The sequence below is a fragment of the Pezoporus occidentalis genome, unplaced genomic scaffold (assembly GCF_034315485.1).
Source record: "Pezoporus occidentalis ecotype Australia unplaced genomic scaffold, CSIRO_AGI_Poc_V1 ctg36, whole genome shotgun sequence".
Lineage (NCBI taxonomy): Eukaryota > Metazoa > Chordata > Aves > Psittaciformes > Psittacidae > Pezoporus > Pezoporus occidentalis.
Window position 1 is genome coordinate 286340 of NW_026915591.1, and position 25296 is coordinate 311635.

At 37.8% G+C, this 25296-nt stretch overlaps 1 protein-coding gene across 2 annotated transcripts in view; it reads right to left on the reverse strand.

The window, feature by feature from the left end:
* The window catches only part of JAG2 (jagged canonical Notch ligand 2), a 67948-nt gene that overhangs the window by 11200 nt on the left and 31452 nt on the right, over positions 1-25296 (reverse strand). The window contains exons 4-19 of one of the 2 annotated variants that reach the window (XM_062630689.1): positions 24317-24571; positions 23236-23296; positions 12396-12526; positions 11904-12023; positions 10872-10985; positions 9886-9999; positions 9193-9306; positions 8594-8640; positions 7571-7744; positions 5131-5281; positions 4722-4886; positions 4013-4126; positions 2528-2641; positions 2067-2180; positions 1090-1206; positions 14-41 (exon numbers count right to left, since the gene is read on the reverse strand). In XM_062630689.1, coding sequence (XP_062486673.1) covers positions 14-41; positions 1090-1206; positions 2067-2180; positions 2528-2641; positions 4013-4126; positions 4722-4886; positions 5131-5281; positions 7571-7744; positions 8594-8640; positions 9193-9306; positions 9886-9999; positions 10872-10985; positions 11904-12023; positions 12396-12526; positions 23236-23296; positions 24317-24571 — 1933 coding nt within the window. The remainder of the gene's footprint in view (positions 1-13; positions 42-1089; positions 1207-2066; positions 2181-2527; positions 2642-4012; positions 4127-4721; positions 4887-5130; positions 5282-7570; positions 7745-8593; positions 8641-9192; positions 9307-9885; positions 10000-10871; positions 10986-11903; positions 12024-12395; positions 12527-23235; positions 23297-24316; positions 24572-25296) is intronic. The other variant, XM_062630690.1, reaches the window with a different exon arrangement.

Consider the following 25296-nt stretch of genomic DNA (forward strand, 5'->3'; position numbering starts at 1 on the left):
TTTGCATACTTACCATGGATGGGGGTTGCAGTCATTGGTATCTATAAAAAAATAATACAAGCTAATATAACTAGTGGCATATTTGTTGTCTAATATATTATATTATAGCTCAGGGAAGCAAAGAAGACCAATATAGAAATAAACATTTTCTTCCACACTTGCCAAGAAAGTTCAATTAGACCTAACAGACCTTAACATTTATGAATAGACTGACAAATGCCTGACTTCACAACTTCAGTGTATTTTGATATATCAACAGCACAATCTTGATAGGCAGCATGATGGCAACATAACAGAAATAAAAAAAAGGTACTGGTTGCATTGGTAGTGGGTAATTCAACCAGGCTCTAAAAGCTTTCTAAAGAACTACTACTGCTTTGGCACTTTATACATAATGTATGTGGAACTAGCCAGATTTCTTAAACAAATCTTTCCCATCATAAACTGCTCCAAATTCATTGCTAGCATTTATACTTAGCACTCGTCAGCTTTAAAACAGATAACTAGGGCATACGTCAATACAACAGTAATTTCACAATAGATTTAGAGCAAAAACAGAGCTCAAATTTAGACTTCCCCACTCCTGCTTTATGTTACACAATGAGAAAAAAAACACAAACAAAACCACAGCCCCCAAAAAAAACAAAAAAATTCCCCAACAGTAATAGAAGTTGCAAGCTTTACTCCACCTAACCAGCTAATTGGATTAGTATGTCAAAGTAATTAATTTCTAAATTCAGAAAATGATGGAATATACACTACTGCCTGCCTTCCTACACAGTTTTCATCATTAAAATTAGTATTTCTATAAGGGCTTGTTTTTTTCACTCTGCATATTTCCAAAAATTTGTATTTCTGTAGAAAGGCTGAAAGTTTTATTTTGGCACAGACTAGGTACAAAAAAAAAATCATGACAAGTTGTTCATTCATTACGTGAACATCATCATCTTTACCTACCTCCCACCCTGAATGATTCAGATATTTTGGCATGTGAACAGTATAAACTTGCTTTGTTTCAGTTAACAGCTCTGTGCCAGACACTCCTAATAGCACAGGGGAATTCAGGGGAAGAAAGGAGAAAACCCTTACTCTGTGTGCATGTACGTCCTTCCCATCCTTCTTTACAGATGCAAGAAAAGGAATCTCCACTGCCAACACATGTTCCACCATTCATACAAGGGTTTGGAATACAGCTGCTGTTTTTAGCTTTGAAAGGAGGAAAAAAAATCTCTATTTAACACAGAAAATAAATGGTATTTATCATCTAGATATGTTAATATCACAGCCCTGAACAGCATTTAAGTCAACAGTGCAAGACTTACAAGATGATTCAAAGACTCCATAAATTCTTACATCACACCTCTCACCTCCACCATCATTTCAACTCAATTGTTTAATTGAACCATGAAGTTTCATAAAAGATATTATCTAATTTTTCCCCATCTGTCTAAACATTCCCCAAATACTGCTACATTCTTACTTTAGCAGTGAGTTAAAGTTCAGATTTTGATTGAATGTTGCAATTGTATCTAAAAATCTCTTTAGTATCCCTATTAAGTTACCTTCATCCAACTTGTTGGTCCTGATGGAAGTTTCATATTCAGAAAAATGTATCATGGAGACTACATTCAAAGCCCCAAAAGATCAAGAGTAGCTCCCTAGAGCAAGCAGTAACCCTGGAAGTCCGCAAGAACCACTTTATTTCCTTTCTCCCAAGTCTGCCTGCACATAAGCTTCTCAGTCACAAACTTATTCACATTATGAACCTTCAAGCAAAGCAGGAGACTAAGTTCCTAAGAAAACTTTTACACATGGTATCTAAAGACTAACAGAAGACACAGGTGTTCCAAATCTGCTTAGAAGATAGTAAAAGACCCTGTAAACAGCCTGAAGAGAACAGTTTCCTAAAATCAGTACCACCTCTGGTGAGTGGAAGAAATTACTCTAAACCTCAGTCACCAGCCAACTGGAACAGCTAGAACAATATGCCTATTTACAAAACAGGCATTATTTAAACACTTCTCTACTTCTTCTGCCTTTACCTGTAGAAAATTTTAAAAGCTTACCAGTGTTGCAGGTGCTTCCTATCCATTCTGGAGGACATGAACAGCGGAATGTATCTCCATCATCATAGCATGTTCCACCATTGCTACAAGTATTGGCATCACACTGGTAGTCACCTATACATCACAACAAAGCAGTTTCAATTTCCATTAGTGTTGCTGAATTTTAAGACCAGGTACATGTTAATCGCAAAATTACTTTTCATATTTAAATGCAACAGAACTAGAAATGCAGAGTTCCACTTGCTGTATCACATCTAAGGCATCTCTTGTAACGCTTTCACTATATGAAGGAATAGATTTCTTAAATGTTCCATTTTGTTGCTGGGAAACTGAAAGAGGTAATGAAAATATGCCTATTATTTCAGTGCAATTGTTTTATTTTAAATTTCAGGAACTCGTCTCATGAGAAGAAAGAAAACAAATCTTTGGCTAAACTAAATATCAAAGTAAAGAACACTTACGTGAATGGCAAGTTTTGCCTTTCCAGTCATTCTTACACTCACAATAGAAGTCGTTTACTAAATCAATGCATCGGCCACCGTTGTGACACGGGTTAGGAGAACAGTCATTGAAATCTATAAAAAGAGTTATTCAAATTAAATGATCCAGCCTAGCCAAGGCCATGAGAAAAATATAAAAATACTCATTTATAAAGACAATACATTGTATACTCTTTAGGAAGAACATTCCTAATTGTTAATGGGGTTATCTTTATATAAGCAAGGAAAAAAACCTCTGATTTAATACACAACAACATGAATTATGAGAGATTCTTTGACAGCTTAGGAGAAAAAGTGTTATTCACTGCAGCTTCTTAGTAGAGCACCAGTGCAGATTTATTTTTGCAAAGGGCCATATTCTGCACTTCAGAGAAAACTTTCTAATAGGGACCACAATATCCTGGAAAAGGAGCCCCAACCCAGGACATCCACATGAGGCAATTAAGTCTCCCTGTCCTGCTTTATTTCTAACACACACAGAGAAAATGCTGTTAGATAGCTTAACCATCTATATACACATATATATGTGTATACATATTAATCATATGCATGCATTAAACACATACATGGATTTTAGAGAAAGTTCTCCTTACTTGAGACAAACATTTTAATAGGTAGAACATTTTTTCCAAGCCAAACTTCATCTAGACCACACAAAAAGCTCTTTTGACAGTGACACCTGCCAAAAGCTTCTCAGTCTTCAGTTCATATCTTATCAGTACATGTCCTGTAATACATCTCAGCAAGTCCTTGTGGTCATGTTTTAGAAGCAGCTTCATTCAGAGTAGAAAAAAAAACAACTGCAGTTTCCTCAGAGGTAACCATGAACTGGCCTAGTACACTTCTCTGTCAGCTGAGGCCCAATATGTCTCAAGCCAGGGCAGCAAGAGTAAACACCTGCTTCCACAGAACCCAGACTACAAAACACCGACTTATGATATAGAGTAAAAAAAAATCAGGCTTCAGCTATTATTTTCTTAATAAAGAAATAGATATGAAGATTATAAATTCCTTCAATAAGGTGAGAGCACATTATAGCTTGAACTGGCTTAAAGCAAAAAAACTTTTCAAGTTTAGAAACTACTATGTATGAGTAGTTTGGGTAAGGGACAAACTTTTATGTACAGGAAGTACTAAAAAGTGTATATCCTTGAAGCAATAAAGGCAGTATGAGTTGACCCCTAACAGGGTATATTCACTTTTGCTTCTCAGGAAAAAAAAAAGCAATTCTCTCCTCCTGAGATCTCTTGTACTAAAACCAAGAATCAGGTTACATTCCACTTAAAGGACTTTTAGAGCTGCTACCCCAGAGTCTTCTGAAAACACTGGGTAGTTTCTCTGTTCTGCAATTACAGACTATCTCATTATTATTACTCATGTGCCAACCATCACTAACTTACAGCAAAACTGTTAATATTTGACCCTGTTATATTTAGCAGTACTCACTCGTGTCACACAACTCCCCTTCCCAGCCACTTGAGCAGAAACACCTAAATGAATCAACTTCATCGATGCATGTCCCACCATTCTTGCAAGGTTTTCCAAGACAATCGTTGATATCTATGACAAAATCAACAATTATTGCTCATAGCCTGTCTTCACCTACCTACAGGAGTTATACACACTTGTGTCTCTAGGAAAAGGAGCAAAGTTATACTCCATTTGTACCTCCATTACAACAACTCAAACATCTGTTTTCAAGCCTGGTAAGGTTTCTAGACTTATTTTCTTTCACATATCAAGTTGAACCAAAAGCATTAAGTTTACCTGGCAAAAGTATCCAGGTGTTCAAAAAAATACCTGAACAGCACTACACATGCTCCTAAGCTGTGCTGTTAATGTGTCTGTCCCTTCTGCATCACTCCCATATTGGAAAAATCCATGGCTTCTCTTAAGACTGTACATAAAGGTAATGGGTACAGACACATTTGCATTCAAGTTGGACTAAAACCAGTTTTCCTTCACAGAGGAAGTATATACCACTACAGAGATGAGACATCTGTTACCAGGAAAAAAAAAAGCAGATTTCAAGCAGTACAACTGAAACAATGCTCTACACAAATTTTTTAAAGCCTTGATGTTTCAAGCTTGTAAAGCTTCATAACAAAAAAGAGTTTTAAAGCAACAAAGTAATCTAAAAGAAATTCTTACTTACTTTCATGACAGTATATTCCAGTAAAGCCTCTTTCACAGGCACAAGTAAAATTCCCTCCTGGCTGACTAATACACCGTCCATGAGGCCCACAAACATTAGATGAGATGAAACGGATTCCTTCTTGGGTAGCATTAGTGAAGACTTCTATTGTACAGCTGTCTATTACTAAGAATGAGAAGTACATCAGACTATTAATCTGTATCACCATTCAGTCTTTACTTTTTAAAATGTCAACCAAAAATTAGAACTAATCACAATTTAAAAGCTATGTTCAAGTTTAAGTTACCTCTACCTCTTTAAAACTTAGGATGGCTACAAGCATTTCTTGTGGCTGCCTCACTTCCACAAAGTCCAAGTGAGTACAATAAAAATGTTTCTGCATTAAGCATTTCTGGAAAACAGCAGGTACCTTTACAAGAATTGTTCTTGCAGTGGTCCTTGAGATGAGAACAATTCTTTCCATCATAGTCATCAGGGCAGGCACAGTAATAATCTCCTCCCAGATCATAGCATTTAGCCCCATTCTGGCAAGGGTTAGGTTCACAGAAATCAATATCCATCTGTAAGAGAGGCCACAGTTAGCACCAGCTGCTTCATTTCCCAGGAGCAAGCAGCATTATCTGTGCACCAGAGATGCAGATGAAGCTAATGTACAAGGAACCTCAAGTTTTAAGGTTTATGAATCATATAGGTTACATTCCATCCTGCAGCTGAGAAATTTCAGGCTACTTTAGTCAATCCTAATATAGAGCATTTCTGACACTCCTAAGACAACATTCCTTTGCAGGAGGCTGAATAAGCACATTTGCAATAACTTAGCAAAGAACAAGCCATGAAAAGACATCTTACTGTGACGATTCTGGATCATTACAAGTCACTTCTCCGTCCTTCACACCTACATACTAAGTGCTATAATGCAAGTTAAATAGAAATGCACTTGTCAACTTTGGGTCTACAACACACTTAAAATACAGAGAACTCAAAAATCCTACCAAACAATAAACCCTGTTCTCCACAGCAACTTCTCTTTCCACCTCAAGTAATACATAGAATTTATTATAGAACCACATAGCTTGGAAGGGACCTCTAGAGGTCAACTACTTCCAACCTCCTGCTCAAAGCAGCTCTAGTTAGACCAAGCTGCTCAGGGGCCTTATTCTTACAAATACTATCATCATACCAATTTACACACAGAAATACTAGGTATATTTTGAATACTTCTTACCATCTGATTCAAAAATTAAAATTCAAACCTAGCTTTCATCACCCTTAAAACAGACAAATAGCAAAACAATCCTGCTTCTCTACATCTTAGACTGACATACAAGATCACTGACTGGTGACGCCTTAAACTGGCCTCAAAATCCACAAAGCGGCCCCAAAAGGGATATAGTTACATCACAGTATCTTTCCTCCAAGTTGTTATTCTTAAGGATTGCCTTTTCTCCTCAAGTAATTTTTTCCTACTTCACATCTGTTATGATAATTTTATGTCTGTAAGGTTGAGAAAGCTAAGTCCAGTGGTGGATTTGCTCACTACTTTTAGTAGTTCTTAGCTAAATACATTAAACATCCAAAGCTAATTAAAGCAGAAGGAACACAAATAGTGTTTTTAACTGAGAGCAGCATGTACAATTCCAGCTGCAATAGAAAGATTTTTACATGGCTATTTTATGTTTTCATGTGGACATTCAAAGAAAGCTACACAAAATAGCTAAGGTCTGAGAAAGAGTCTCAGATCTCCTCCATCAGATGCCTCCATTTGTTTCCTTCCATTAGTGTAAATTTCCCCTTTGCAATGCAAAGTAGCTGGTACTTTAGCATCTGGAATCAATGGTAGACATTTCCTGCAACGCACAAGGCAAGCACAAGGCAAGCAGCCAACTGCCCCCTATTATTCAAAAAGATTTGCTAAAACTTTAATTACGTGGTATGGTATGAATCAGCCAAGAGTAGAACACTCAAGCTATGATCTTTATGTAATGGTACATGAGCTTTTAGGTACCGTACCAGTTTTATTACGCTGGTCAGTATCTGCAACCCTTTTTAATTTTGAATAAAAGGAGGGCATTGTTCCTTTAATAATACAAATATAGAATAAAATTACTTCATCATTTAAGAGAGGTCATTCCAATGTCCTCCATGAAAAACTTTGGAAGAAATCCAACAAAACTCCAACCCAGTGTCTCCACTTGATGTCTGTCTTGCAAGCCATAATACTTAGAAGAATTTTGCTATCAGTGAAAGCCAGAAAGTACACATTTTGTGCAATATAACTTTGCATTGAAAAGTCTAATGTTCTCCCTAGGAAGAACTAGAATTATCTCTAGCACTTTAGTATTTCATATCTTATTTAAGCACTAGAACTACATGTTTCTCAAAATGATCTCAAAAAGAAAGATCTGAGAGCTGATACTCGCATATCTGCCTGCTTTTAATTATGTGGATGCTCTTACCAACAGCAGTAGGATTACTTGGAAAGTAATTCAATTATACACTTCAGAGTTATTAGGATGAAGACCTAAAGCATTCTAGTGGAGCAGAAAACCACAGGTCCTGAAAACTGCAAAGGTAAAAGTTTCAAGCTTAAGCAATACTTGCAGTCTTAAACATTTAGGAGTGCCAACACGTATATGCAACAACTTGCACTTTGTCAGGCTGCAAAATCAAGTGTTACAGCTACTATGACAGCACTGCACAACAAATTTACTAATTCAGAGTATCAAGTAACAGCTACATTAGTTAGTAATGCCTTAGCCTTGGGTTACTCCCATTTAAACCTGCTGATATGTTTCTCTAAAGAATTCAATCCATGAGAAGTATTGCAGTAATTTCACCACTGCCCTCACCTCACAGAAGACTCCTGAAAAGCCCTGTGAACACAGGCAACTGAATCCATCCACCAGGTCTTTGCAACGGCCTCCATTTTGGCATGGATTGCTTTCACACTCATTGGTTTCCATCTCACAGTTTTTTCCTGTGAAACCACGAGGGCATAAGCAATGGTAACCATTCACTTCATCCTTCACAGAGGGGGGAGAAAAAAGAAAATGTAGAAAGATATGTTTATCGATAAAACCTGCACACAGGAAGTGAAGTTATTTCTATATTCTGGATTTGTGAACAGCAAGAGCACCACAAAATTATTTTCTGAAATGGTGCAAGAGTCTGCAAATCACAGAATAGTTAGGGTTGGAAAGGACCTTAAGATCATCTAGTTCCAACCTCCCTGCCATGGGCAGGGACACCTCACACTAAACCATGTCACTCAAGGCTCTGTCTAACCTGGCCTTGAACACCACCAGGGATGGAGCATTCACGACTTCCTTGGGCAACCCATTCCAGTGCCTCACCACCCTTACAGTAAAGAACTTCTTCCTTATATCCAATCTAAACTTCCCCTGTTTAAGTTTTAACCTGCCACCCCTTGTCCTATCACTACAGTCTCTAATGAAGAGTCCCTCTCCAGCATCCCTATAGCCCCCCTTCAGATACTGGAAGGCTGCTATGAGGTCTCCACGCAGCCTTCTCTTCTCCAGGCTGAACAGCCCCAACTTTCTCAGCCTGTCTTCATACGGAAGGTGCTCCAGTCCCCTGATCATCCTCATGGCCCTCCTCTAGGCTTGTTCCAACAGTTCCAATCTAAACTTCCCCTGTTTAAGTTTTTACCTGTTACCGCATGTCCTATCACTACAGTCCATAAAGAAGAGTCCCTCCCCAGCATCCTTACAGGCCCCTCAGATACTGGAAGGCTGCTAGAATACTATACTTTTATATTAAGCCTTATTTAACCAACCTGCAATTCCAAACTATAGATTTCATAACTAGAACAAGATTAATTTTCAACATGGCATGAAATAAACAAAAGTTACCTTACAAGTCCCTCCATGTTGACATTGTCCATGACAGTCATTAATATCTATGGATAAAATATGCAAGGCATTAGAATTCACACTGGAACACTAAGCTGTAAAGTACATCTCTAGCATAAAAATGGGGAACAAATGATTTTCAGGAAGGATTTTTCTAGATGTTTCAAAGGAAAGCAAGGATACTTGATGTCTTAGATTTCTTATTTAAAAAAAAACATAATACAAAGATATGTTTTCCATATGACATTTCTATTACACTAACAGAAATCTAATTAAGTGCTATCAGCTAATTTCATATCTAGCATTTTAACTAAAAAGTATTTTAAATTGAATCAGTATATGACACCTTTCAGAATCAAGGGTGAGTAGGGAGATATTAATAGTTATGTGTGTGCATATTTAAGTTCATACCAAGTGCACTTCCAAATAAATTTTCAAGCAGTATTTTTAATTTACATTGCTGGAAGTTAAAAAAAAAAACAACCCTGCCAACAGGTATTTTTCTCTTGTATAAGTATGTGTGCTATGTTCATCATAATACCCTTTTGTAAAGAATTAGGCACCCTATGGTCAACATATATACTAAAAAAAATACTAACTGATATGACAATTTACTCCTGTCCATCCTGGAATGCAGTCACAGTAATATCCACCAATGAGATTTTTGCAAGAATAAGCATTAACACAGGGTTTCCCTTCACACTCATTAGCATCTGTGAAAGAAGATAAAGAAGAGAATAAAGAACAAACCCAGAAACAGATTACCACAGCACCAAGCAAAGTTCCCATGCAGTCCAAGCATCAGAAGCTCATATTATACATAGGTAGGGCAATAAAACCATTTACATACCAGAGAATTTTAATGCATACTTGTCTGTAGTAGCACATGCATGTTGTTTTACTTTTCCTTTGGCCAAACCTCAAAAAGGTATTATGTTAGTCAGGGCAAATCCCTTCCTTGCCTCCATAAGCTTATAGTCACTGTTTTGCCACCATGAAGCAGGAGCTACCATCACCAATGTAGTATTTTGAAACAGGAAAGTTATCAGGCATTCTAGAAAAATTATTGTAAGTAAGCTTAAGTTGGGGCTTAAACAGTTACAGGTTCACTTGAAACTTCTGGCTTTTCAATCTACTAATGCAGAGCTACAATAGAGTAGCAAAGCACATCTTCCATTTTTTTTTTCAGTGAAAAAAAGTCAGAAATGCTTCCAGAGTTATTAATTATTTAGTAATAATTATTTAGGAATTATCTTCAGTTGTCTTCAAAACTTTAGAAGGCAATTACTTACCAAGCTGACATGTTGCTCCAATCCACTGTTGTGGACATATACACTCAAATGCATTAACACCATCAATACAGGTCCCTCCTTGAGCACAAGGGTTAGATGCACATTCATCAATATCTGGAAAGTCAAAGTGTGCCTTCCATTACATGGTTTAAAACTCTGCTTAACCTGCTTGTTTCTTATTGTGTGGAGGTTTTTGTTTGGGTTTTAAGTTATTTTGAGATTAAGGGGAAGAATGCACAAACTTAGGAAAAGACTAACATTCCTAACCTAATTTTTACTTGGGCTTTTTTCATACCTTTGAGTTTGAAAAATTCAAAGTTCCTTTTTCCCTTATCTGCAAGCAGCAAGAAGATTCAGTTAATCTGCCAGTGATGAACACGCTCATTGACAGTCATGTTACTAGATCATGACACAGTAGCCAGTATTTAGGGGGTTTTTTAGCATAGTTGCTGTTGAAAAATGGATAAAACCCCTGTGCTCCAAATCACAGGCAAAATGCAAACAAATAACCACAATATGTTTCTACTATTTCCCCATCTTCCGAACCAAACACTTATATATTTGAGTAATCTACTCTTCTATTACTTTCAGAAGGGGAGAACTTTCACATCTACACAAGATGATCTTTAAGGTCCCTTCCAACCCAAACCATCCTATGATTCTGTATTTCTTAAAATAAATCCATTCTGGATTTTGCTTTAACTAAAGAGTCGGAAATTGTCTTACATACTTTGGCAACAGGGCATTTCTTTGGCTATGGTCCAGCTGTGCTTTTGATAACCTGTAGACCTCAACTCCATCAAATGGATACTGCTGGCTGCACAGTAGTACCTTTAATCTTTTCAGAGTACCCCAAACCATAGCCATTAGAAAACTAAGGTAAAAGACTACCATCAAATCCGTTACCAAGAGAGCACGATATTATCGATTAAGCTGTATCAGCCCTTCCAACCTAACGGGTCAGTCATCAGAAGACGCATACCCACCAATAGCACATGTTGGTCCACTCCACCCTGATGGGCAGTGACACTTGAAGCCTGATGAAATTTCATGACAAATTCCACCATTAGCGCAGGGATTAGATACACAAGCATGCTCCGCTGGAAAGAGAGGAAAATAAATTCTTCCTAATTGCTCTTCCAGTAACAGTTAAGGAGAACTTACAGTTATAAACTGTGTTCTGATTAAAAATGACCAAGAGCATGAGCAGTAGAGAGGTGCCCGTACAGAAGCTTGGAGCCTCCCTCTCCTACCTACAGAGAGCAAGATTCCTAGTAGGAGACCAAAGCACGATTTTACTGAAGGTGCATATCATCCTTCCTATCTATTGACTAGAAAGCTTAAAGACAGGCCACTACCTCAATATCCCAGGAACAAGTTCCCCATTAACCTACTGCTTCCAGCTGTGCACTTCCAGCTTCAGAGCCCTCCAGCACTTTGCTCTCCCACCCCCAGCTCTGTGAGACAAAACAGACATGCCAAGTGCAGAGGTCTGAACAGTAGTAGCAGTTCAAAGTATCAAAGGTCTGTTTAGCTTCATTCTAATACTGTTCCTTGGAAACAACAAAGAACAGAGCTTGCAATTATAGGCAGCACTGCTTGTTGTCACCCCATGTAGGGCTGTAACACTTGCAGAAACTGCACTAAGCAACCAAGTTGAGCAGGACAAGTTGCATGCCATCACTTTTGATATTTTCTCACTCAGAAGGTAAGGAAGCTTTGGGAAACAAGAAAATCCCTTACTAGGAGAGTACTAGGTAATGCTTTCTAATTGTTGCTATTACTTTTCATTTCCCTTCTTGGAAACCAAGCTGGATTTTGAGAAGAAAACAGCTCCTCTACTCTAAAAAAAACAAACGAAACCCAAAACAAAACAAAAACCCCCCAAAAAACAAGAAAAAACCCAAACCAAACACATGGGTAGCAATGATCATAAAATACCATCTGGCCAACTACGATGTAGCCATGCCTGAAACAGTTTCAGATTTCTGAAGATACACACAATACCCAAAACTTACCAATTTCACAGTTCTTTCCAGAGTAGCCATCTGGGCAAGCACAGCGATACTCATCCGGTTCAGTATTCATACAGGTTCCACCATTCAGGCAGGGATGATGATTCCCACAGTAATTTAGATCTGGACAGAGAAAAGTGCCAATCAATCAACAGGGAACACAAATCTCACCATTTTAATTCCTAGTCAGACAGATGCCTTTCTGGCTCGAACATCATTCACCCACATCATCCCCATATTCCATGAGTTAGCCTGTCACCTGCGGACTAGACACAGAACAGGGAAGGATAAACAACGGCCAACTACATGAGTTGAAGAGTCAGGACAATTCTAAGCCTTTTGTCTTAAACTTCTTATACTTACAATGTTTAAGCACCATCTGCCATAAAAGAATTAGGCACAGAAATACTCAGCTGCACGCTAGCAGAAAAAAATGGTTAATGAGTTATCAGTTAATCATGCAACTTTACTTATTTTTCCTGTAATGTTAAGTACCTTTGTTACAGAGCAGGCCACCCCAGTTGGTTTCACAGTTACACTGCCATGGTTCATTACAGCTCCCATGAGCACAGCCTGGGTAGCGGACACACTCATCACAGAACTGTCCTTGCCAACCATAATGGCACCTAAGATGTAAGTTCACATGTTAAAAGTTAGCAACATGATGCTTAATTATCAGCATTACAGGTATTTGGAACACTACACTTACCGTTCTCAAGAATGAGGTCAACCACTCAATGTGCAATAGATAACAAAACTTTATTTCTCCTGTTTAGAAGGAACATACTAGTCCTGTTGAACACCCTTACTGGAACTCATTTTGCTCAACCGCACTACATATCATGGCAACAAGCAACAGCAAGTACTATGCGTTATGAGAACTGTACATATTCTTGTACAACAAGTCCCATTTTCATATAATCATCTCATAGTAGGACAAGAATTGTGATTGATATGAAGAAGTTGAAATAACTTTTCAAAAGAAGACCGCTGGCTCACTGCATTAAGCATTACAGGTTTTTAACGTCTGTGAAGATTTCAAGATGTTAGCTACCTTCCTCTAGAGTGCTAGTTTTGAAAGACCAGGGTAGCCAGAAACACAGCCATCTTGTCAATTTACTCAGGATGTAGTTTGTCAAGAGAATCTTTTTTACAGATTTATTCTTATACCCTCAGCATTCTCTAGTGACATGGTAAAAAAAAAAGTGCTCTTTAGAGAAAGGAGGAGAACAGAAACAAAATCCATTAATAAGTCATTTGTTTTAAACAGTTGAAATTTTGATACAAGATTTTTTCAGGGATCAGCATCTTTGTGTTACCTGTAAGATAATTCTGGTAATAAAGTACCTGCTTATGCTACAGGAAAGGCGATAAAGTCTGAACACTGGGGGGGGGGGGGAGAAAAAAATAAAATGGACAGATGCTTCTTTTTTTCCTTAATGTACATTTCATGCACATTTTAATTAAAAAAAAAAAAAGACAGTAAGCTTGCTGTACTGGGCCAACAAAAACCTCTTATGCCTGTTGTTTAAATAGTATTTCTTACAAACAACATAAGAGCCATAGTAGCAACAAAGAGATGCATAAAAACCACACTGAATGGGAACCGGGCACATGCATGCCAGTAGAGCCTTAATGCCTAGGGGGAAAAAAGCCTTAGAAAGTAAACTACTTCTTTTCGGTTTAACACCATTACTCTATTATCAACATGCTTTAAAAACCATAAAAGAACAGAAAATAAATTCTTAACTCTTTGGGGTGTAGTAAGAGAAGACAAGGAAAAGTATAAACAAGGAATCTTGGTTCCCTGAGAATCAATACACTTCCACCCTTTCAGCAAGTTGCATCAATCCCTGAAGCAATAGAGCAGGTTATGGTGGCAGCATATTATTTAAATTTCTACTATTTGCATAGACAGAAGGAGTCTAACATGCAGATCTTTGCAAGGCAATCTTTATTTTCATATACATGAAGTTCTAGAACTCCTTTGAGTTCTTAGTCCCAGTATCTGCTCTTCAAAACCTCACAGTTGTGGGATCTCTAAGACAAGCCTCAGCTGCATACCTAGTCCAGAGGCCTCCGATCGCTCATATAAGCAAAGCTGTCAGAAGCCTGGAGAATATCCATATTTCAGAAGCAGCTTTCTTTTGCTGTATTAGCAGTAAGAGGAAACAAATACTGCTCCTGCTAAATTTGATCTCTTCCTCCTCAAGGACAGAAAAATCTTTTCGGGGCTGGTAATAAACAATAAAAAAAAACACTTTAACTCACTTTACTGGCCCCAACCCAAATCTCCATCCATGCCAAACCTGGCAGTACTGCCAGTGATTCACCACAATATCCTAGCCAGGGCCAACTCCCCACCCACATATAACAAGCATTTTCAAGGGCTGAAAGACTGCATCACAAAACAAATAATCACAATAACTTGGTTTGTTTTCCATACCCAATGGACAACAAGTTTGTTTAACTCTTAATCACTGCAGTGGTGATTAAGAGTGCAAAGAAAAATACAGCCACCTTCTTAGAACTTGAAGGCATCTTAAGCACCTACTTGAGTTTGTAGGTATGCTTGACTGAATTAAAATTAGTTTAGCAGAAAAGCGTTGCTGCTTTTTCATGACATTCAACACAAAGTTTACTGTTAAAGTTACCAATATGCCTGAGGGAAATAATTTCTAGAGGCTAAAAGCAGTCCAAAAGGAACACAGTGTTTACAAGTCAAAAGGTTACTATGTGGTAAGCTGATCAGCCTTCAGTTTACAAGGAAGAGTAAATTAGGATTTCCTCTTGAACAGGAAGTCTTGTTGCATCCTACATTAGCAGGTGCTAGAGCAGCTTTAATTCCACTTCCTTCTAAAAAAGATAATGTTTACACAGATCTCAACTCACCCCTATAGCAAGATGTGATCAATAAAGTTCAATAAATTCAGAGATGGGCACAGTCATTTATGAGAGAGCTATCAAGTTAAGACACAAGGATGAGAAAAGGTCAATGATCCACTATGAGAAATCCAAAGGGCACAGAGACAAAAGCAACATCAAGAAAACCAAACTAGAATTTCTTTTCAAGTAACAACCACTTATGTAAAAGCCAAAAGGGAACAGCTAGTGCAATCAACAGTGGGCTAATGTTACTTCTTCCCTGCCTCCCTACCCTCAGTTGAGAACAATTTGTTGGAAGTTTCTGCAATCCTAAATTTTTCACATCTGACCAAGTTAGAAAGCCAAATGTACAGAATTCATAAGGATTCCCATTGTTCAATGGACAAAGAAAATTTATTGGAATCAAGATTCTACTTCCTTTTCCCTTCCCCTCTACTGACTTCATCAGCATTAACTTGTCTCTACAACCAAGCACACACAAAACAAAATCAGAGATGGCTTAATCTTAGCCCTTGCTGGGTTATTAGCAGTACAAAAGAGGCTACCATAAATAGATTGTTACAGCTTAGCTACTTCCTGACGGAAGGCTGAAGCACAGGCATCTGCTCTCAGTCCAAAGCATCCCTTCAGGTCAGGATTAACACAGAGAGGGTGCAATAGGAACAGAAGAACAATTGCTAGTTATCTTGAAACCAAGAACTTGCCAAGAAGATCCTGGTAATTCTACAGGCACACTTCACAGCTTCCATTTTCCTTAGGTGAGACAGTAATGGCAATAGAAAATCAGAATTTACGTACAAGACTAGAAAAAGGGGAGGTGGTAGGAGAAAAGCTTCTAGATAATATTTCAGTATTGAGATCAGAGAAACTGCAACTGTGCTGGAAAAATACTGTATGTAAACAGACTCACCATTTGCAAGAATAAGACCCTGAGTAATCTGGTCTCACTGGACCAGAGGTGGGACAAGATGATCCTGGAGGTTCTTTCCAAACTCCAGGATTTAATGGGAAATCCTACAATAGTACTTACACAAGTGATATGGAAAGGAGAAGAAACATACACAGATCCTGATGATTTGTAAACCATGATCCCTCAACCCTCAAGCATTTCACGTGATCAACTCCTCCTTATCCAGAAGGAAGATGTCTGCTACATAGCAAAAAGTTAGAGAGTGTTCTCAATGGTCAACCAACCTGTATGTTTCATACTATCTATCTTCACAAATTGTTTATTCTCCCCATTCAATCCCTTCTGGTTATTTAAAAGTCCAAAACTTTCTGTGCAGAGAGATTAGCTAAGTAACTTCATACTCCAGGTCTCATCCAATCACTGATCTACTCTGGTTAACCTTACAAAAAGGCTCATAATACACTAGAACGAGAAGATACCTAAACAAACTGTCGTATGCCTTGCTGCAGAGCTTTGTCAGCACTTAATGCACAAACACACATAAGGAAAGGAAGGAAATGGAAAAAAAAAAACAAAACAAAAAAACCAAAACCAAAACCCAACAAAACAACTATTTCTGAAGTTTAGGTCAGAGTAAGGGACCTAAAAATAAATTAAAATAAAAAAAATCCCAGAGAGGATGTAAGCAGTGTAATATAAGCCTTTAATTACCAAAGGTTCTACATACTGGTACACTGCACATCGTACAAACGCCAAAGCAAAGGTCCTCATGACATATTTATACATAATTTTTTAGGCAGGCTTTTTAGAGGGAGCTTCTCCCACTCATATTTCAAGTGGAAACTGTGGCCAAAACACTCAACACAGGAAAAATGAAGCAAAACAGTGACATTAAGAGCAGAAGCAAAATGCATCATTAAGGGGTGGGGGAGAAATAACCCTCTTACATGGAAAACCACTACATGTTCTAATGACGTGAACAGGATGGTGTTGCATAGGCCAGAACAATAGCTTTATATTAGTTATTTACTTAAAATAACTATAAAAAAGTCTGTTTAATCTTTTAAGAGATTAGTTGTTGCATAGCAGGCAGCAATATGGCCTAGCTGTTAGATCTTGCAATTCTTAGCATCTGGATTCAGTGTTATAGCTAGTATGGTACTCATTCACTAAGACATCACAGAGGCGCTTGCACCACTTTTCTACCTTTGAAACAGGCATGATAGTTTTTTGACTAGGGAAGGAAAAGATGCTCATTAATGAACTGCAATAATTTAGTTACCTGAAAGCCTGCCATTTTTATTTCTCACCACCACCATTCTTGTTAGCTCAAAATACAAAAACCTTTCCCTACAAACTTTTTTCTCCTCTAATAAAGGAAGCTGTAAGAAAGGTAACATTCTCATTCCAATACTTTAGAGTTTTGTGAAGGAGTTGATAGAGAGATGGTTCAAAATTGTTCAGCCGGAATATAGGAGGAAACATTGTTCAGTTAACTTGCAGTAAGTGGCTCTAAGGGTGTGCCTACATTTGCATTGGTTCACACTAGAAGCATACTTTTTAAGTGAACTGCCTTATAATTCCTGTTGCTGTGTTGGTTCACATCACAGAGCTGTTCTGCAACAAAAGAATTGGATGCCTTTTAGGTTAAACTAAGGTAATGTAAGACAATGTATGCCAGAAGCACACCTAATGTGTTCCAGCTGCAAACAGGCATTCAGTCCACAAGAACAGACTAAAGCTACTTTAAAATTAAGAAAAAAAGTGAAGTGTTTTTAGTATGGCCATTGGCTTCTCAACACTGCTTTGATCTACTGTTCTAATTTGTCTGCACTGCCTACTATTGTCAACACAAGTTAAAGCATTACATGTTTTTACTTCCTGTATGCTCTCACACACTCTTCTGGAAGAGGCATACACCTTTAGGGTATGTTCTGTGCCTTCTTACCCACTAACCCTCCAAGGAAGTGAGTGCATCCAAGGAAGCGTGCCTCAGTTCCGTGACCAATAAAGAAACAAAACATGGGATGCTTTGTCTAACTTAGTATGTCTATTTGCAAAATACTTGCCAACAATCCCAGAAGGTTTAAGACTAGGATATAAAAAATGATAATAAAAGGATACTGGTTATGATAACAAGAAGGAGAACTTACATGATGTGACACATAGCAACTGAAATAATTTTACAAGTTCTTTGAAACTTAAAGCTGTGATACAGCATCTTGCAAAGAGAAGAGAAGATGTCCAGGTACTAGTATGAAGGGCATTCCTGTACGGCCAGACAATAGACCTGTGCTCCTTAGGGATCAAAGCTAGTCCAGGATTGCAGAAATTGAAATGGTCAGATGTCACAGCAACTAGCACACTACTCAAATCTTCCTAGTTTATTGTTTAGAGCAGCTTATGAGATTTCTCATAATCCCATTCTGCAACAGTTGGGGAAGGAAGCCATATTGTTTAGAACTGGCTGATATCTAGCTGGTATGAAGTTCTTCATCTCTTGCTTTCTCCCAGTTTTAAAAGCAGACATTGTATTTCCTTCCTTTATCAATCTCTAAACACTTCTGTTAGTCTTGTACAATCTTTCAAAAGCATCAGATCTCCTTGTACCCAAGAGTAAGTTTACAAGTATTCAGTTTTTTGTTGTTGTTAGTTTAGGCAGAGTTTCCCATGTTATCTCCCCAACTGTCATGAAGACAGAAATAAAACAGTGATATTGGTAGGCCTCCTACTGAAAAGGACAGAAAGACTATGCAGGTCTATAATGTTTAACAAAGGATATCTAGAACAACCCCAACAGTCCAGGCAGTTGTAGCTCACAGAATCACAGATTAGGGTTGGAAGGGACCTTAAAGCTCATTCAGTTCCAACCACCCTGCCATGGGCAGCGACACCTTCCATTAGACCAGGTTGCTCCAGCCTGGCCTTGAACACTTCCAGGGATGAGGCAGCCACAACTTTTCTGGGCAACCTGTGCCAGTGCCTCACAGTAAAGAACTTCTTCCTAGTGTCTGATCTAGATCCACCCTTTTTCAGTTTAAAACTGTTCCCCTTTGGCCTACCACATTTTTGCAACTCAAGCTTTTGTTCCTGCATCTTCATAAAGTAAGTACTGATTTATAGCTGAGGTTCTGGCCCTCATAGTGACAGATTAAGGGAGCAAAACCCCTTAGGAGAGGCCTACGTCATCTGCAGGCACTGCTGGACACAAGAAATCAGCCTCGCAAGCAGGGCTGAAGTGGAATACAGGACTACAAAAGGCATAGCACTAGACAGGAAGCTTGAAAAACCTGTTTCAACAGGACAAACCTAAGATGTGATAAAATAAAAACATAAAAAAAAACAAAAAACCCAAGAAGATCACCAATCTTGTAAAAATCAAAATTTTGTCACATAGCTCAAAAGTAGTTCTAGAGTTCAAAAGCACAAATTCATTTACTTCAAACGTTTTTTAAAAATGTATGCTTGCACAATTTCACATTAGAGTACCATGAATGACTGCATTTCTAGTTCATTTCAGCTACTCTACACATTCTAAAGAAATGCTTTTACATTTTACATACAAGTTGTGGGAAGACTTGCATTTTCCAGGACATAACATGGGTCCTACTGCAGCTCCAGAAGCTGAACGCAAGCTGAGTAGTATTAGGGATTTGACTCCCTTTTTTTTTTTAATTTTTGCTTTGGAAGAGGAATTTAACCATTCAAGGGCAACAAGAAAAGTAGAAAGGCTTCTGAAAATACCATCATCCTGGCAGGAATATGACAATGTAGGCCAGATATGAGGCATATGTGGACTTCTGCCAAACCCATACCATTCTGGATCACAAGGAAGAGAAAGATTAAGTCCTTAAGCCTACTGACGTTCATGCATGGTACCAAACACGCTCAAGTCAGCAGTTTTAATTGAGTAAGGAGACTGCTACTTGTGGTTTCTCTGTATTCAACTCTGATAATTTCTTAAGGTGATTGAGCCTAAGCCAGGTATAAGCCATTAGATCAAACTTCAACCTTCTCTAGACAGTTTAATGCAACTTAACAAAGTACTTCAGATGATGCAATAACATACAATAAGCACCAATTATCATGGCTTGGCAATGTTGTTTCTTTGACAATCTTTCCACTACTTTGGGCTGGTGAATTCAAACAACGCCATTTGGTCTGCCATTGTAGGTTAAAAAAAGATTACACTTGTCTAGATGTAGATTAAGGTTGGTTGGGTTTCACATTAAAAAACAACAAAACAAAACAAACCACCACCCCCCCCCAAAAAAAAAAACTAAAAAAACCCAACCCCAAGCAACTATTTAAAGAGTATAGAAATTTCCAGTCTTTGCAAGATTCAGCTACGTTGCTTTTGCTTTCCTCAAGGATATATTTCTGCTCATTAATGAGTAAGTTTTTACTTTTGCTGAACTGCCTCCATAATTACACAAACCTATCACCCAGACCCAGCCACACCACAAAATCATTACCTACATCAGGTCATCCCCAACTTATTTTCCATTTCTTTGATGAAAGCTCAACAAAAGGAAGGGCAAACTTTACAATACCATAACTTCCTCAAAACAATAGGTACATGAACTTGCCTAACAGATGCTGTACAGTTATAGCTAATGGCATATTCTTTATTAACAGTCTGCAGTCATTTAGCTATTTTTAAGATTGTTTTGGTACAACATTTAATCCAAGAGTTCCAAATTACATTGGAACATCAAAGCATGGAGGGCAGATCCATCCTATTAGTTAGGCTGAAGCCTCAGAGCCATTGCTCAAGTTACCTGCATGCTCATGCAAGTTGATGATTGAAACCACTTTCCAACTTTTCTATTTATAAATGCCACTGCAGATTTTGGCAATCAAGTAGCTATTGGCACCAGCAGATTTCCATACATCACACACACATGTTTTTCTCACATTTTCATTTTCTTTCTGAATTAAAAAAAAAGACATTGTTTTCACCTGTTAAATGACAGTGGCAACTGTCCAAAAACCAGGATGAAGGAATCTAGATTATAATTCAATAGCACCAAACATAGCAGTTTGTTTTAAGTAACAGCTTCCTTTGTACTGCTGAAGATAAAGGTCACATCTGTAAGCCTTGCTTATTTTTAGTTCAGCATCATTTTTCTACAGAAAGTATTATCCATTTGTGTTAAAAGCACATTACTAATTTACCCTCATAACTATTGCAGAATACTGGTTAAAGATATCTGTGTGAACAAGCTCAAACTACCAAATCACATTTAAAGAGGAAGCTAAGAACCTTCTGCAATACTGCAAACAGAATAGCCATAGAAAGGCTACTCTTTTCTTTCAACCTGTTGACCACAGATCTATCACTGAAGCAGATGGGCAGTAAGAAACAATGCCGATAGCATACAAGCCATCTGAAATATTGTTCCCTCTTCCTTCCAAGGTATCTTCTTTCAGATGAGAGAATCCATCCAACAAAATAGCAAGATTTCTGCTCAGACTCCTTCAATAGACTCAACGGAGGGGATTTTTTTGTGAGCTTAATTTAACAGGGCAGGTTAGAAGGGGGCACTTGGACTTACAACACTAGATACTTCTAGTATCAAGTGACATGCTGTAGGGATAGGCTTTGCCCATGAGACTACCTATTAACAGATACCTTAAAGCACCACAGTGATCCAGCCATCTTTAAATTTTTGTATTTCCTTTTTTAAACCTTCTTCTTCCTCTCCAGCTTCTGTTTTCCCAGATACAGCTGGTATCAGAGAAATGAAAGCCAAGAAGGAAACTGCATCACCACCTCTCACCTCCCTTGTGTTGCCCCTCCCCACCAAGGGTACTCATGTGTATTTGCATAAATGTTGCTTTTCCACCTTTATTCAAAGGCTCCCTGCATTCGAAAAGCAAATATTCCTAGGTTCCTAGGATACTCCTTTGATACCTACTGAACTCTAGAAACCTTTACATGAACCAAAATGTACCAGAGTAGGTTCTCAAGTAGAAAAATGTGTTCCTGGAAGGCTCAAGAGAAAGAATACTTGTTACTCAGACAGAAATGATACTGGCACAACTCTCAACCACACTTTCGACTTGTAACCTAAAACAAAATAATCACCAACAGCAGTAGTAACACACAGTACTTTAAATCACAAGCAAAATATTTAATGATATGAAAATATCACAAATAACATGAAATAGAAATATTCTCTCTCACAGAAAGAAAGCTGTGATTTAAATATCTGCCATGAAAAAAAAAATCTTTTAAGGGAGATTTTATAGCTCTGCAGAAGTGAAGCTGCACATGCACTTAAGTGCTGCACTTCACATACTGGAATTTACAGTTTTCAGTCAGATTTGAGAGCTGCAACACACCACATCATCTACAAGTCAGCAGCATCTGATGAAAGTTTCAGGGCAGTAAGAAACATCTCTGAAGTGCACTGACTTAAGACTTTGTTATCTGGTATACCTCACTGCCAGAAACTTCAGGCTTTCCAGCAGGATGAGACTTGTTTGTATGTCACCTACCACGACTCAAAACTGGCAGTTCAACCCCAGCATAGCTCTAAGGCCAGCAAAGCTAAGTGATCTGCATCTTATTTCTACCACTTCTGTGATGACTGGTGTAGTTCCTAGGAGGAGGAGAAGGCAGAATTACCATAAACTATCACGGCTTGCCACAAATGATATTTGTTAGCTCTCAGGGGTTCTTGCAGCCAGTTCTGTTTCACATTGTTCCAAGCAAACAGATTCAACAAAACTTAAGAAGGAGCCACTTCACAAATCTACTCATACAACTCTGACCACCATAAAATTGAGAACTTACACAGGATCCCCCAACTTCCAAGCAGACCTCTCCCTTGTCTTCAACAGCCAGTGTAAAAATAACACTCACTTCCCCTTGTCCTACCACACTGGATGCCTGAACTTTTACAAGGAAACAACCAACTCTTGCTACCGCAGTCTTCACCAAAAAGTTAAGGGAACATTTCAGATACTGTTCTCTTGTATTTAGGGACCAAAACCATTTACCTGGGTTAGAAAGTTTAGTTTGGGGTTGCTAATGTATATCCATTAGTACTAAAAAAAACAAACCAAACAAACCGACCCTTTTTTTCTTGGAAAAGTTAAGTTTACTATATTTTGGTGAAAAAAAAAATACATATATTGAGTGTTCTAGGAGTGTGAGCATTTCTTAGTCATGACAATCCAAAGAAGAAGTTCCCTGTTTTATTTGAGGGGAACAATTAGTACATAGAGATCAGAGCTCCTAAGGATTTTGAAAAGAGGGGGGAAAGAAAAATATTACTGTCATTTGATAAAGGTATAGTTTTGGATTACATGAAGCAAATCTGTTCAGTCTTACATGTGAAAAAAAAATAGGATTGAAAAACAGTACGAAGTATATGCAGTTCTTACATGAAATTTATTTCAGATCAATTTCCATTGATGCTCTCACATAGATTTTTTTCCATTTTAAGCAGACTTTTAAAAAGTAGCAACATACATGGAAAATGCTAGAAAGATCAGCACTCAAAAAGATACTCAAGCACGTAGACTTACTTGCATTCCCCAGGTGTACTGCAACCCCCATGGAGCAAATTACATCCTTGTTTACATACAGCTGTAAACAGAAACAGATTTAGGCATCAGTTTGAGCAGTTAGGTACCCATTTGTACAGCAGCAATGTGGAACTGTTCAGCTAGAGCTTCTGTCATTTATCGTGTTTGTTGCTCATGCAAAGCAGATCGTCTTTTGCCACATTCAAATAGCTTTTGTTTACAGCTAGCTATTTCACAAAGCAATCCCACAGCAGCTCTTTATGAAAAAAGAAATAACTTAGGATAACTCTTTGAAAAACTTGCTAATGAATAGGTTTGCAGCAAGACTGTCAGCACTGAAACATTCAAATACAGTTACTTTTTAAACCCGGTATTATTCTAGAAATCCCAAGCTTCCATGCTTCCAAGCACACATGACCTTGCATAAGCCTTAAAAATGGTCTCCCCTGTCATTAACAGGCTTTTTACTGAAAAGAAACAGAAAAGAAAACCAAAAGTCTCTCAGAAGACTATGTCAAGTAATGTTAGCATAATTACTGAGACTGAAGGCAAAACGCAGAGAGATTTGATTGAGTGGTACATTATAAAAGGGGTGACTACACTTCATTTCTGTTCACATTAAGAACTATCAAAAAGCTTTCAGCTTTGCATACATTACACTAAAACTTTTTCATTTGCAAAAATAGTGCTACAAGGGAATTTTCACAGGATGAATGTCTATAGTACTACTGATATAACTGTTAAATAAAATCTTACATTAACAGACGTAATACGTCATTTTGCTTTAAAGTAACATCAACTCTGAATAAAGTCAGTTAGTTAAAAAGACGTTTCATTACTTGGAATACTAGATTTACTATGTATCCCTCATAGCACAGGCCACAAGTAATACTGTATCCTGTGTGCTGGGCTCCACTCTTCGCAGAGGATTTTTTTCAGAGGTTCGCATTCAAAGGACAAAGTCCATATGTATTAAAATTAGCATGCTACAGCACCAACACCACAGAAATATCTACACTTTATACCTATTATATATACACACTAAAGCTAACCTAATCTGAAATAAAGCTAGCAATACTACCTTGTTTACATTCTTCTCCCATCCAACCTTCCATGCAGGCTTTGTTTCCATTTTGATCACACGTGTAGTGACCAACAAAGTCATCTCGAGGGCCACAGAATTTATTGCACAGAGCACTGTAGTAATTTTCATCACACTTCACTCTTATTTGTACTTCAAAATGGGCAACAGGACCATTAAACTGTAGTGTCTTCCATCGATCTTCTGGGTTGATCATGCCAGCATGTGCCACTCGTTCTATTAGCAAGTCCTCACCTTTTTGAAAATGGTAAATTCAAGAGGTTATAAGTTTGATAGCACACAAGAGCATATATATTCAAATCAAAATCATTCAAACCATTAAGAGAAAATCTAGTAAAGAAAACATGAAGATGATAAAGATCTACTGTATAACTGAATTTTCCTTTGCCTTGCAAAGTTCATTACAGGAAGGCCAATTTAAAAAAGTGTCCCAAAGGAAATATTAAAAAACCCTGGAACATAAGCCATAGGAAATAGCTTATTTTTCAAGGCAGCCAAACATACCACACCCACACGCTGACAACTAGCAGCTTTATCTTGATTTGAAGCTCTTTTTGCCTCCTTTTTTTTCCCTTATAAAATTGCAAAATCTGCACAACTTTGTAACTAAGACATTAAAGTTCTCTGGTGCAAATTTAATTTTAAAAATAAAGCAAAACATATCTGCTGCAAAACTACTATGCAATAGTAAATGCTCTGGTAGACCTGTATTATATACATAAATTAGCTTGTTTCCATGTAATCATTCTCTCTAAAGGCAAAACATCTTTAATAAGCATTTCATGGAACACTGTGTAGCTAGTATTTGTCATTTTGACAAGAAATACACAGGCGAACCCAGGATTGCCAAGGGGCTGTTCTCAACTCTGCATCCTGCTTATCCTTATCCCCAGTGGAACTACTCATAATTGTGATCAGTGTCTCAATACAGTCTTATAAGCAGCCTGTCTTGCCCTCAT